The 13,435-nt window shown below is 38.3% G+C and overlaps 1 protein-coding gene across 1 annotated transcript in view; it reads left to right on the top strand.

The window, feature by feature from the left end:
• Positions 1 to 13,435, top strand: part of B3GLCT (beta 3-glucosyltransferase) — a 1,048,073-nt gene that overhangs the window by 380,505 nt on the left and 654,133 nt on the right. The window contains exon 3 of the mRNA XM_053708467.1: positions 13,354 to 13,393. Within this exon, the coding sequence (XP_053564442.1) occupies positions 13,354 to 13,393 (40 nt within the window). The remainder of the gene's footprint in view (positions 1 to 13,353; positions 13,394 to 13,435) is intronic.

Genomic DNA, 13,435 nt, shown 5'->3' with positions numbered 1-13,435 from the left:
ATCCAAGTAGTCAAGTGTCATCCAAGATGGTAGCCTTTGTGGTACTGGCATTCAAAGGCATTAACACTGTGTTCTGTAAGTAACTCAAAGCACTAAGTGCTATTTTGTATTACAATAACAGCATTTCTTGAATAACAGATTTGTTCACCAGCTGAAATATGGAAATATTCAGTTGAGGCCTCTTTTGTTCAAATATTCAACACCCCGGCTTCAGTGTGTCACCATACAGCGCAGGGGCTGCAAATACAGTGTGCCAAGCAGTCACAATATTCCCCTGGTCTTGTCTATAGATCAGCAGTAGCCTGAGCATAATTATCCGACTTCCTAGGCAAAACGAGACAGTCTGCTTTATTAATAATGGTTCAGTCCAACAGATTTCCTTTAGAAGTTCATGCTTTAAGCACTGAACAGCCAGGTTACACTGAGCCTTAAACAGAAGCCAGAAAGCCACTAGAAGTCCCCAGCACTTTGCTGGGCTTCCTGCTGCAGCAGAAGGCATAGTATCCCGGACCCCAGTTAGTAAACAATGGGTACTCACATATTGCTTGTTGGGACTGCACCTCTTCTGCATATCCTGCACACTGCCTTCTCCAGGGCAAATGTAGCCACCAATCAGGAAGCTCTACCCAAGGTGCTGAACTAAAAATGGGCCGGCTCCTAAGCTTTCATTCCTGCTTTTTCAAATAATTTTTCTTCGTTCTCTTGGTATCTTTAATATGATTAAATCAGAAAGTTGCTAAAAATTGCATGCTCTGTCTGAATCATGAAAGAAAAAAAATAGGTTCAATAAATGCCCAGAACTTGGTAATACTTGATTTCTTTCATGTAATTAGCAAGAGTCCATGAGCTAGTGACGTATGGGATATACATTCCTACCAGGAGGGGCAAAGTTTCCCAAACCTTAAAATGCCTATAAATACACCCCTCACCACACCCACAAATCAGTTTTACAAACTTTGCCTCCTATGGAGGTGGTGAAGTAAGTTTGTGCTAGATTCTACGTTGATATGCGCTCCGCAGCAGGTTGGAGCCCGGTTTTCCTCTCAGCGTGCAGTGAATGTCAGAGGGATGTGAGGAGAGTATTGCCTATTTGAATGCAATGATCTCCTTCTACGGGGTCTATTTCATAGGTTCTCTGTTATCGGTCGTAGAGATTCATCTCTTACCTCCCTTTTCAGATCAACGATATACTCTTATATATATATATATATATATATATATATATATATATACCATTACCTCTGCTGATTTTCGTTTCAGTACTGGTTTGGCTTTCTACAACATGTAGATGAGTGTCCTGGGGTAAGTAAGTCTTATTTTCTGTGACACTCTAAGCTATGGTTGGGCACTTTTTTTATAAAGTTCTAAATATATGTATTCAAACATTTATTTGCCTTGACTCAGGATGTTCAACATTCCTTATTTCAGACAGTCAGTTTCATATTTGGGATAATGCATTTGAATCAATCATTTTTTCTTACCTTAAATTTTTTTCCCTGTGGGCTGTTAGGCTCGCGGGGGCTGAAAATGCTTCATTTTATTGCGTCATTCTTGGCGCTGACTTTTTTGGCACAAACATTTTTTCTGTTTCCGGCGTCATACGTGTCGCCGGAAGTTGCGTCATTTTTTGATGTTCTTTTGCGTCAAAAGTGTCGGCGTTCCGGATGTGGCGTCATTTTTGGCGCCAAAAGCATTTAGGCGCCAAATAATGTGGGCGTCTTATTTGGCGCTAAAAAAATATGGGCGTCACTTTTGTCTCCACATTATTTAAGTCTCATTGATTTTTGCTTCTGGTTGCTAGAAGCTTGTTCACTGGCATTTTTTTCCCATTCCTGAAACTGTCATTTAAGGAATTTGATCAATTTTGCTTTATATGTTGTTTTTTCTATTACATATTGCAAGATGTTCCACGTTGCAACTGAGTCAGAAGATACTTCAGGAAAATCGCTGCCCGGTGCTGGAGCTACCAAAGCTAAGTGTATCACTTTTGGTATCTGTTCCTTCAGCTGTTGTTTGTATTAAATGTTATGACAAACTTGTTAATGCAGATAAAATTTCCTTTAGTACTGTTACATTACCTGTTGCTGTTCCGTCAACATCTAATACTCAGAGTGTTCCTGATAACATAAGAGATTTTGTTTCTAAATCCATTAAGAAGGCTATGTCTGTTATTTCTCCTTCTAGTATACATAAAAGTCTTTTAAAACTTCTCTTTTTTCAGATGAATTTTTAAATGAACATCATCATTCTGATACTGATAATGGTTCTTCTGGTTCAGAGGTTTCTGTCTCAGAGGTTGATGCTGATAAATCTTTGTATTTGTTCAAGATGGAATTTATTCGTTCTTTCTATAAAGAAGTATTAATTGCATTAGAAATAGAGGATTCTGGTCCTCTTGATACTAAAACTAAACGTTTAAATAAGGTTTTTAAATCTCCTGTAGTTATTCCAGAAGTGTTTCCTGTCCCTGATGCTATTTCTGAAGTAATTTCCAGGGAATGGAATAATTTGGGTAATTCATTTACTCCTTTTAAAACGTTTTAAGCAATTATATCCTGTGCCATCTGACGGATTAGAGTTTGGGACAAAATCCCTAAGGTTAATGGGGCTGTCTCTACTCCTGCTATATTTTTAGCGGATGTTGCTGCAGCTTCAACTTTTGGGTTAGAAGTTTTAGCGCAACAAGTAACAGATCATAATTCTCATAGCATTATTATTCTATAACATGCTAATTATTTTATTTGTGATGCCATCTTTGATATCATTAGAATTGATGTCAGGTATATGTCTCTAACTATTTTAGCTAGAAGAGCTTTATGGCTTAAAACTTGGAATGCTGATATGTCTTCTAAGTCAACTTTGCTATCCCTTTCTTTCCAGGGTAATAAATTATTCGGTTCTCAGTTGGACAACTGTTACTGGAAGGAAGGGAACTTTTTTTTACCACAGGATAAAAAATCTGAGGTAAATTTAGGTCTAATAATTGTTTTCGTTCCTTTCATCACAACAAGGAACAAAAGCCTGATCCTTCATCCTCAGGAGCGGTATCAGTTTGGAAACCTTCTTCACTTTGGAATATATCCAAGCCTTGTAGAAACCCAAAGCCAGCTCCTAAGTCCCCATGAAGGTGCGGCCCTCATTCCAGCTCAGCTGGTATGGGGCAGTTTACGTTCTTTTCAAAGAAATTTGGATCAATTCCGTTCACAATCTCTGGTTTCAGAACATTGTTTCAGAAGGGTACAGAATTGGCTTCAAGTTAAGGCCTCCTGCAAAGAGATTTTTTTCTTTCCCGTGTCCCAGTAAACCCAGCAAAGGCTCAAGCATTTCTGAATTTTTTTTCAGATCTAGAGTTGGCTGGAGTAATTATGCCAGTTCCAGTTCTGGAACAGGGGCTGGGGTTTTATTCTATCTCTTCATTGTACCAAAGAAGGTCAATTCCTTCAGACCAGTTCCGGATCTATCAATATTGAATCGTTATGTAAGGATACCAACATTCAAGATGGTAGCTGTAAGGACTATCCTGCCTTTTGTTCAGCAAGGGCATTATATGTCTACAATAGATTTACAGGATGCATATCTGCATATTCCGATTCATCCAGATCACTTTTAGTTTCTGAGATTCTCTTTTTTAGACAAGCATTACCAGTTTTGTGGCTCTACCGTTTGGCTTAGCATCAGCTCCAAGAATTTTTACAAAGGTTCTCGGTGCCCTTCTGTCTGTATTCAGAGAACAGGGTATTGGTATTTCCTTATTTGGACGATATCTTGGTACTTGCTCAGTCTTCACATTTAACAGAATCTCATACGAATCGACTTGTGTTGTTTCTTCAAGATCATGGTTGGAGGATCAATTTACCAACAAGTTCATTGATTCCTCAGACAAGGGTAACCTTTTTAGGTTTCCAGGTAGATTCAGTGTCTATGACTCTGTCTTTGTCAGACAAGAGTAGTCTAACATTGATATCAGCTTGTCAAAACCTTCAGTCACAATCATTCCCTTTGGTAGCCTTATGCATGGAAATTTTAGGTCTTATGACTGCTGCATCGGACGCGATCTCCTTTGCTCATTTTCACATGCGACCTCTTCAGCTCTGTATGCTGAACCAATGGTGCAGGGATTACACAAAGATATCTCAATTAATATCTTTAAAACCGATTGTACGACACTCTCTGACATGGTGGACAGATCACCATCGTTTAGTTCAGGGGGCTTCTTTTGTTCTTCCGACCTGGACTGTAATTTCAACAGATGCAAGTCTTACAGGTTGGGGAGCTGTGTGTGGGTCTCTGACGGCACAAGACGTTTGGGAATCTCAGGAGGTGAGATTTCCGATCAATATTTTGGAACTCCGTGCAATTTTCAGAGCTCTTCAGTCTTGGCCTCTTCTGAAGAGAGAGTCGTTCATTTGTTTTCAGACAGACAATGTCACAACTGTGGCATACATCAATCATCAAGGAGGGACTCACAGTCCTCTGGCTATGAAAGAAGTATCTCGAATTCTGGTTTGGGCGGAATCCAGCTCCTGTCTAATCTCTGCGGTTCATTTCCTAGGTATAGACAATTAGGAAGCGGATTATCTCAGTCGTCAAACGTTGTATCCGGGCGAATGGTCTCTTCACCCAGAGGTATTTCTTCAGATTGTTCAAATGTGGGAACTTCCAAAAATAGATCTGATGGTTTCTCATCTAAACAAGAAACTTCCCAGGTATCTGTTCAGACCCCGGGATCCTCAGGCGGAGGCAGTGAATGCATTATCACTTCCTTGGAAGTATCATCCTGCCTGTATCTCTCCGCCTCTAGTTCTTCTTCCAAGAGTAATCTCCAAGATTCTGAAGGAATGCTCGTTTGTTCTGCTGGTAGCTCCAGCATGGACGGATTCTTTTTCGGATGGCCTCTTGCCAACCGTGGGCTCTTCTGTTAAGACCAGACCTTCTGTCGCAAGGTCCTTTTTTCCATCAGGATCTCAAATCTTTAAATTTAAGGGTATGGAGATTGAACGCTTGATTCTTGGTCAAAGAGGTTTCTCTGACTCTGTGATTAATACTATGTTACAGGCTCGTAAATCTGTATCTAGAGAGATATATTATAGAGTCTGGAAGACTTATATTTCTTAGTGTCTTCTCATCATTTTTCCTGGCATTCTTTTAGAATTCCGAGAATTTTTTTACAGTTTCTTCAGGATGGTTTAGATAAAGGTTTGTCCGCAAGTTCCTTGACAGGACAAATCTCTGCCCTTTCTGTTCTTTTTCACAGAAAGATTGCTAATCTTCCTGATATTCATTGTTTTGTACAAGACTTGGTTCGTATAAAACCTGTCATTCAGTCAATTTCTCCTCCTTGGAGTTTGAATTTGGTTCTGGGGGCTCTTCTAGCTCCTCCTTTTGAACCCATGCATTCATTTGGACATTAAACTTCTTTCTTGGAAAGTTTTGTTTCTTTTGGCCATCTCTTCTGCCAGAAGAGTCTCTGAATTATCTGCTCTTTCTTGTGAGTCTCCTTTTCTGATTTTTCATCAGGATAAGGCGGTGTTGCGAACTTCTTTTGAATTTTTTCCTAAGGTTGTGTATTCTAACAACATTAGTAGAGAAATTGTGGTACCTTCATTATGTCCTAATCCTAAGAATTCTAAGGAGAAATCATTGCATTCTTTGGATGTTGTTAGAGCTTTGTAATATTATGTTGAAGCTACTAAGTCTTTCCGAAAGACTTCTAGTCTATTTTTCATCTTTTCTGGTTCTAGAAAAAGCCAGAAAGCTTCTGCCATTTCTTTGGCATCTTGGTTGAAATCTTTAATTCATCATGCCTATGTCGAGTCGGGTAAAACTCCACCTCAAAGGATTACAGCTCATTCTACTAGGTCAGTTTCTACTTCCTGGGCGTTTAGGAATGAAGCTTCGGTTGATCAGATTTGCAAAGCAGCAACTTGGTCCTCTTTGCATACTTTTACTAAATTCTACCATTTTGATGTGTTTTCTTCTTCTGAAGCAGTTTCTGGTAGAAAAGTACTTCAGGCAGCGGTTTCAGTTTGAATCTTCTGCTTATGTTTTCATTAAACTTTATTTTGGGTGTGGATTATTTTCAGCAGGAATTGGCTGTCTTTATTTTATCCCTCCCTCTCTAGTGACTCTTGCGTGGAAAGATCCACATCTTGGGTAGTCATTATCCCATACGTCACTAGCTCATGGACTCTTGCTAATTACATGAAAGAAAACATAATTTATGTAAGAACTTACCTGATAAATTCATTTCTTTCATATTAGCAAGAGTCCATGAGGCCCACCCTTTTTGTGGTGGTTATGATTTTTTTGTATAAAGCACAATTATTCCAATTCCTTATTTTATATGCTTTCACACTTTTTTCTTATCACCCCACTTCTTGGCTATTCGTTAAACTGATTTGTGGGTGTGGTGAGGGGTGTATTTATAGGCATTTTAAGGTTTGGGAAACTTTGCCCCTCCTGGTAGGAATGTATATCCCATACGTCACTAGCTCATGGACTCTTGCTAATATGAAAGAAATGAATTTATCAGGTAAGTTCTTACATAAATTATGTTTTTTTTTATTATTTTAATAAACTGTGTTATATAGAATTGTTTCAGAAGGTATATTGTTATTATAGTGTTAAAATGACATGCTCTAATCTGTTAGAGCATGTCATTTTAACACTAGTGACGCTGTAATTCTTTGTGTTTAACCACTACAAAGGGGCTAATCACATCAAGTAATATTCTAACATAGAACGTGTAATTTTAACACTATAATGGCCGTTTAAATTGTAGGAGTTCAACTGGGTAAAGCTACAGTTTGACAGATATCTTAAATGCTAGAAGAAGGATATTTCTGTTTTTATGTTTTAAAAAGGAAAGTTCTACAGTCACTGTTGCATTATGAGAAAAAGATTATGATTAAAAAAAAATTGAATTGGAAAATTTGTTTTGCATTGTTTTGTAAAATCTCTTGATGTAGAATGGCTGGTATGGTGCAGTCATTTTCTCAATTCCCATTGTAGAATACACCAAGCGCATCCTATTTGATAGATAAGCTTGTTTCCAATTATCTCTAGAAGGTTTGTGCAGAAAACTGGAAGCGCATGGGGAAATGATCTTTTATAACTTTGGGACATGGTGTCTTTTCTGTCCATTAATTTTGTGAAGCAAACTATCTTGTGTCTGAATGATATCATGAGTATAAGTGAATAAATTAAATAAATGTAAATCACTACATTACATTTTGCTGTTTATTGCTTGTGTCGCTCTCATGCTCTCAGAGTCTGTTTCTCACCCCTACCTTTCACCTTCTACACATCTCTTATTCTTATTTTCCATTTTCCTCTTATACTTTTTCCACATTTTCCTTCATACTAATTTCGTTAGCCTAGCTTTATCAATTTAAAAGGAAAATAAACACATAGCAAAAAAAGTTTCTTTCCTAAGATATGGTGAGTCCACGGCTTCATCAATTACTGTTGGGAATATCATTCCTAGCCAGCAGGAGCAGGCAAAGAGCACCACAGCAAAGCTGTTAAGTATCACTTCCCTTCCCACAACCCCCAGTCATTCTCATTGCCTTCAGTGCAAGGAGGAGGTGAAGTAATAGGCAGCTCATTCCACTAGGGCGGTGTCTTCTTCTTGGGCCTTCAAGAATTGAGGCCTCTGTTGAACAGATTTGTAAGACTGCGACTTGGTCTTCTTTGCACACTTTTTCCAAATTCTCTAAATTTTATACTTTTGCCTCGGCTGAGGCTTCTTTTGGGAGAAAGGTTCTGCAAGCTTGGGTGCCTTCTGTTTAGGTTACCTGTCTTGCCCTCCCGTATCATCGGTGTCCTCTAGCTTGGGTATTGATTCTTAACAGAAATTGATGATCCGTTCACTCACCATGTCTTAAGAAAGAAAACAAAATGTATGCTTACCTGATGATAAATTTCTTTTTTTCTTGACACAGTGAGTCCACAGCCCTCCCTATTTTTTAGACAGTTTTTTTTTTTATATAAACCTCAGGCACCTCTGCACCTTGTGTTATTTCCTTTCTCTCCTTTTCCATTGGTCGAATGACTGGGGGTTGTGGGAAGGGAAGTGATACTTAACAACTTTGCTGTGGTGCTCTTTGCCTCCTCCTGCTGTCCATGAGTGATATTCCCAATAGTAATTGATGATCTGTGGACTCACTGTGTCAAAAAATACATACACAAAACAGGGAAGGAGACTGCACCCCGCTTGTGCCCCCCATTCCCGTTCCTTCAGATTTCTTCAAAATAAGGTACATATGTTTTCCCACCTTTTATGATGATTCCCAGAAACCTTATCAGTGATTTGCAGAGAGTTGATATCTCTTACTCCGTGGCCTTCTTTACCATTCTTCAACCTTCCATCCCAAATCTTTTATCTGATCCAGACAGGAATCTTCACGTTTTAGTAACATCTAGAAATCTCTGTATTGTTGGCTGGAAGCTTTCAATAGATACTGATGTCTTAACAGTTTTTTAGTAGATACAAGATATTGCTTATGCAAGGAACTTGGGCCCCAGGAGCCAGAAATCCTCAGACATATTGTACTTTTAGAGACATAATAGAGATGCAGCTTTAAGAAAAATACTTAAGCACAATGCTACTGTCTAGACTTCTGCCATCAAAAATGTTAGAAGATTGTGTCATTCCATCCGCCATTTTTGTTATGCATATTTCTTTCCTAAGATATATTGAGTCCACGGCTTCATCAATTACTGTTGGGAATATCATTCCTAGCCAGCAGGAGCAGGCAAAGAGCACCACAGCAAAGCTGTTAAGTATCACTTCCCTTCCCACAACCCCCAGTCATTCTCATTGCCTTCAGTGCAAGGAGGAGGTGAAGTAATAGGCAGCTCATTCCACTAGGGCTGTGTCTTCTTCTTGGGCCTTCAAGAATTGAGGCCTCTGTTGAACAGATTTGTAAGACTGCGACTTGGTCTTCTTTGCACACTTTTTCCAAATTCTCTAAATTTGATACTTTTGCCTCGGCTGAGGCTTCTTTTCGGAGAAAAGTTCTGCAAGCGTTGGTGCCTTCTGTTTAGGTTACCTGTCTTGCCCTCCCGTATCATCGGTGTCCTCTAGCTTGGGTATTGATTCTTAACAGAAATTGATGATCCGTTCACTCACCATGTCTTAAGAAAGAAAACAAAATTTATGCTTACCTGATGATAAATTTCTTTTTTTCTTGACACAGTGAGTCCACAGCCCTCCCTGTTTTTCAGACAGTTTTTTTTTATATAAACCTCAGGCACCTCTGCACCTTGTGTTATTTCATTTCTCTCCTTTTCCTTTGGTCGAATGACTGGGAGTTGTGGGAAGGGAAGTGATACTTAACAACTTTGCTGTGGTGCTCTTTGCCTCCTCCTGCTGGCCAGGAGTGATATTCCCAATAGTAATTGATGATCTGTGGACTCACTGTGTCAAAAAAATACATACACAAAACAGGGAAGGAGACTGCACCCCGCTTGTGCCCCCCTTCCCGTTCCTTTAGATTTCTTCAAAATAAGGTACATATGTTTTCCCACCTTTTCTGATGATTCCCAGAAACCTTATCAGTGATTTGCAGAGAGTTGATATATCTTACTCCGTGGCCTTCTTTACCATTCTTCAACCTTCCATCCCAAATCTTTTATCTGATCCAGACAGGAATCTTCACGTTTTAGTAACATCTAGAAATCTTTGTATTGTTGGCTGGAAGCTTTCAATAGATACTGATGTCTTAACAGTTTTTTAGTAGATACAAGATATTGCTTATGCAAGGAACTTGGGCCCCAGGAGCCAGAAATCCTCAGACATATTGTACTTTTAGAGACATAATAGAGATGCAGCTTTAAGAAAAATACTTAAGCACAATGCTACTGTCTAGACTTCTGCCATCAAAAATGTTAGAAGATTGTGCCATTCCATCCGCCATTTTTGTTATGCATATTTTCTTTTTCATGTCTTGGGGTTTTAAACTCTTGTTTCATTTTCTCCAAGATTCTTTTTTTTGTTGGCATTAAAGAAAATGTGGAGTTGATAGTTACTGTGGATTAAAAGATGCGTATGACTTTTCTTCTACTAAAGTTCAAAATGCTCCCAAAGTAATAAAAACAAAAAATGGAAAATGTATTTATGTATCTAATAGAATAAATATTATACATTACAAAGTGTTGCTAGAATTATATTTTACATTGTTAAAAATATACTCCATAAAACAAATGTATGTTCCTTTTAAAGATACACTACACTTACCAAATATGATTGACTTGCCCTGTGTTTGAGATAGAAGGCTGAGCCACTGACTCTCACTTGCTCTTCACACAACTGGATGAGTAATAACCCGAGAGATAGTTGCCTCTGTTTAAGATGAAATGGGATGACTGCAGAAGTCTCTTATTTTGGAGTTCCTTGAAATGTATTCCCTTGTTTTCATAATGATCTTCTTGCAATATTGGGTATTCTTAGCTAATCATATGTTTGAAAATAAATAAAAACAACAAACAATCTCTATCAATGCACAACTACTTTACTACTGTAAATATACTCACATAATGTTACAAAATGGAATACTCTGTTTTTTTTGTGTTATTTTCTGTTAACCTAATGATAAACATTGATATGAGAGGCATTGTTTCCTAAATGTGACTCATTGCCGTGACATCACACCAACTGCTTCAGCCAGGGGGCCCCTTTAAGTCTGATCAGCTAGAGAGAAGGGAGGTCTCAGTTATTGTTGGGGTTGGGTCCAGGAGGATGTCCTGTTGTTGTTGATACATTTTAGGCATATAATAAATACATTAGTATTTAATGTACTATAAACAGAACATCTGTTATAGGAGGTCAACCTTGATCTGAGTTTTTTCCCCCCAAAAGTCCTACATGGAATAAATTAAGGGCTACAGTCAAAATGCCAATTTGAATAATTTCTTACATAATGTATTGTTTATTATTATTAGCATTTTCAGTTATTTGTAGAGTGCCAACAGATTCTGCAGCGATTAAAGACATGGGTCTAATATGCAAGGTGACAATCCTAGGAGACAAATGGGGCCCTGCCAAGAGTTTCACTGTTGTGAATCATCTCTCATGAAGGTGATCTACAAAGCGGCTAGGCTCGTAGGCTTACATGCTATGGGGGTTCAAGGGGATAGCTAAAGGAGGAGGAGAGGAACTAAGATTGGAAAATGTTAGTGTATATTATATGCATTCCTGAACAGTAGAGTTTTTAAGGAGCACTTGAAAGTTTGAAAACTAGACGAGAGTTGTGTGGAGTGAGGCAGAGAGTTCCACAAAATAGGGGATAGTCTGGAGAAGTATTGTAGATGGGAATGTGAGGAGGTAACAAGAGAGGATGAGGTCATGAGCAGAGCGAAACGGATGGGAGGGAGAGTATCTGGAGACTTGGTTGGAGATATAGGGTGGGGGAGTGTTATTGAGAGCTTAAAAAGTTAGAGTCAGGATTTTATGTTTTATTCTGGAGGTTAGAGGAAGCCAGTGAAGGGGCTGGCAGAGAGGTGCAGCAGATGAGGAGCAACGTGTAGGAAGAATAGCCTGGCAGAGGCATTTATTATGGATTGTAAGAGAGATAGACAGCAGCTAGGGAAGCTGGAGAGGATGGAGTTGCAATACTCGAGGTGGGAAATGATGAGAGAGTGGATTAAAGTCTTAGTTGTGTCTTGTGTGAGGAAGTAGCAAATTTTTTAGATGTTTTTAAAGGAATAGTCTAGTCAAAATTAAACTTTTATGATTCAGATAGAGCAGGCAAAGTTAAGCAACTTTCTACTTTACTCCTAATATCAAATTTTCTTTGTTCTCTTGGTATCTTTATTTGAAAAAGTAAGAATGGAAGCATAGGAGCCAGACCATTTTTGGCTCAGCACCTGGGTAGCACTTTCTGATTGGTGTCTAAATGTAGCCACCAATAAGCAAGGGCTTCCCAGGTGCTGAACAAAAAATGGGCCGGCTCTTCAGCTTACATTCAAATAAAGATACCAAGAGAACTAAAAAAATAAATATAATTGGAGTAAAATAGAAAGTTGCTTAAAATTGCATGCTCTATCTGAATCATGAAAGTTTAATTTTGACTAGACTATTCCTTTAAGGTGGAGGTGGCAGGAATTGGCCAAAGACTGGATGTGGGGAGTGAAAGAGTTTTGAGTCAAGTGTGACCCCAAGACAATGGGCATGCAAGGTTGGGGTAATAATGTTATTATCAACAGTTAAATAAAGTTGTTGGGGGGGGGGGGGTAGGGATATTATTAAAATTCAACTAACTGGCCAGGAATGGAAAGAGTGCAGGTTAAGGAGAGCTTTGTAATCCATTGGAATTATGGATTCTACCAATGTTTGGGTTGCTCTGTTTGCAGCTCAGTAATCAAATGATGATTCTGTGCACCCATTTACTGGGAAAAAAGTATATGGTTAAGTGGTGTTTTAGCTTTTGACACTTCTTATGAAGTGAACCTAATTAAGTGTCCATGTGGAAACATTTACCTGGGCTAAACATATAGAAAAGATATAGATATTACCAATAAACACAAGTTAATAGAAAGTTTAAAAATAAAGCATTTCTTTTGTCAGTGCACTTTACTAAATTTGACTCTTTGTGGTGACACCCACCGGAGGCTTCAGCCAAGGATGTTCTTTAAAGGGACACTAAAGACAAAATTAAACTTTCATTATTTATAAATGGCATGCAGTTTTAAGAGACTTCCAATATCAAATTGCTTGCAGTAATTTTATATACACACTTTATGAGGCACCAGCTACTAATGAGCATGTGTTTGGCTGATGGCTGTCACATGGTACAGGGGGACAGCCAACTAAAGGAAAATATAAAATGTATTATAAAGCTATATCCGCTACTGATCATTTAGAATTCAGAGTAAGTGCTATTGCATTGTCTCTTTGATATGCAGCTTTTGATAATGCAATTCTACTGTATTTAATGTTTCTTTAAATCTGACCAGCTAGGGAGAGGGGATCACAGTGATTGTTAGAGTTGGCCCTCAGAGGATGATTTGCTCCTGTTGTATTTTGGGCATGATGCCGAAAATTCATATTATTCACATTCAGGGGGTTGAAAAGAGTTGATCAGTGAAATATGGGAACTGTATGCGCATCAGCCATTTATAATATATTAGGTTCTAGTAACCCTAAGACCTTTTAAATTATTATTTTTTAGAGATGATTAACTTAATAGATAACTTACTAGATCTGATCCCCCCCCCCCCCAAGCCCTACTTGGAATAAATTAAGTGTTACATTCAAAATGCCAATCCAAGTCATTTCCAATATATTGTTTATTAAAATGATACAAAATGTATATCCTAATTTTTTAATATTTTATTTTATATTTTATACAGAATCCTGTGAAAGATGGAGACCAAACGTTGATGTCTTTGGGTAAGAATACGTATTTGGTACATCCTACCTGGCAGCCATATA

The sequence above is a fragment of the Bombina bombina genome, chromosome 3, assembly GCF_027579735.1.
Source record: "Bombina bombina isolate aBomBom1 chromosome 3, aBomBom1.pri, whole genome shotgun sequence".
Lineage (NCBI taxonomy): Eukaryota > Metazoa > Chordata > Amphibia > Anura > Bombinatoridae > Bombina > Bombina bombina.
Note: the sequence above shows the minus strand (reverse complement) of the source record. Positions and strands in the feature narration are given on the sequence as shown.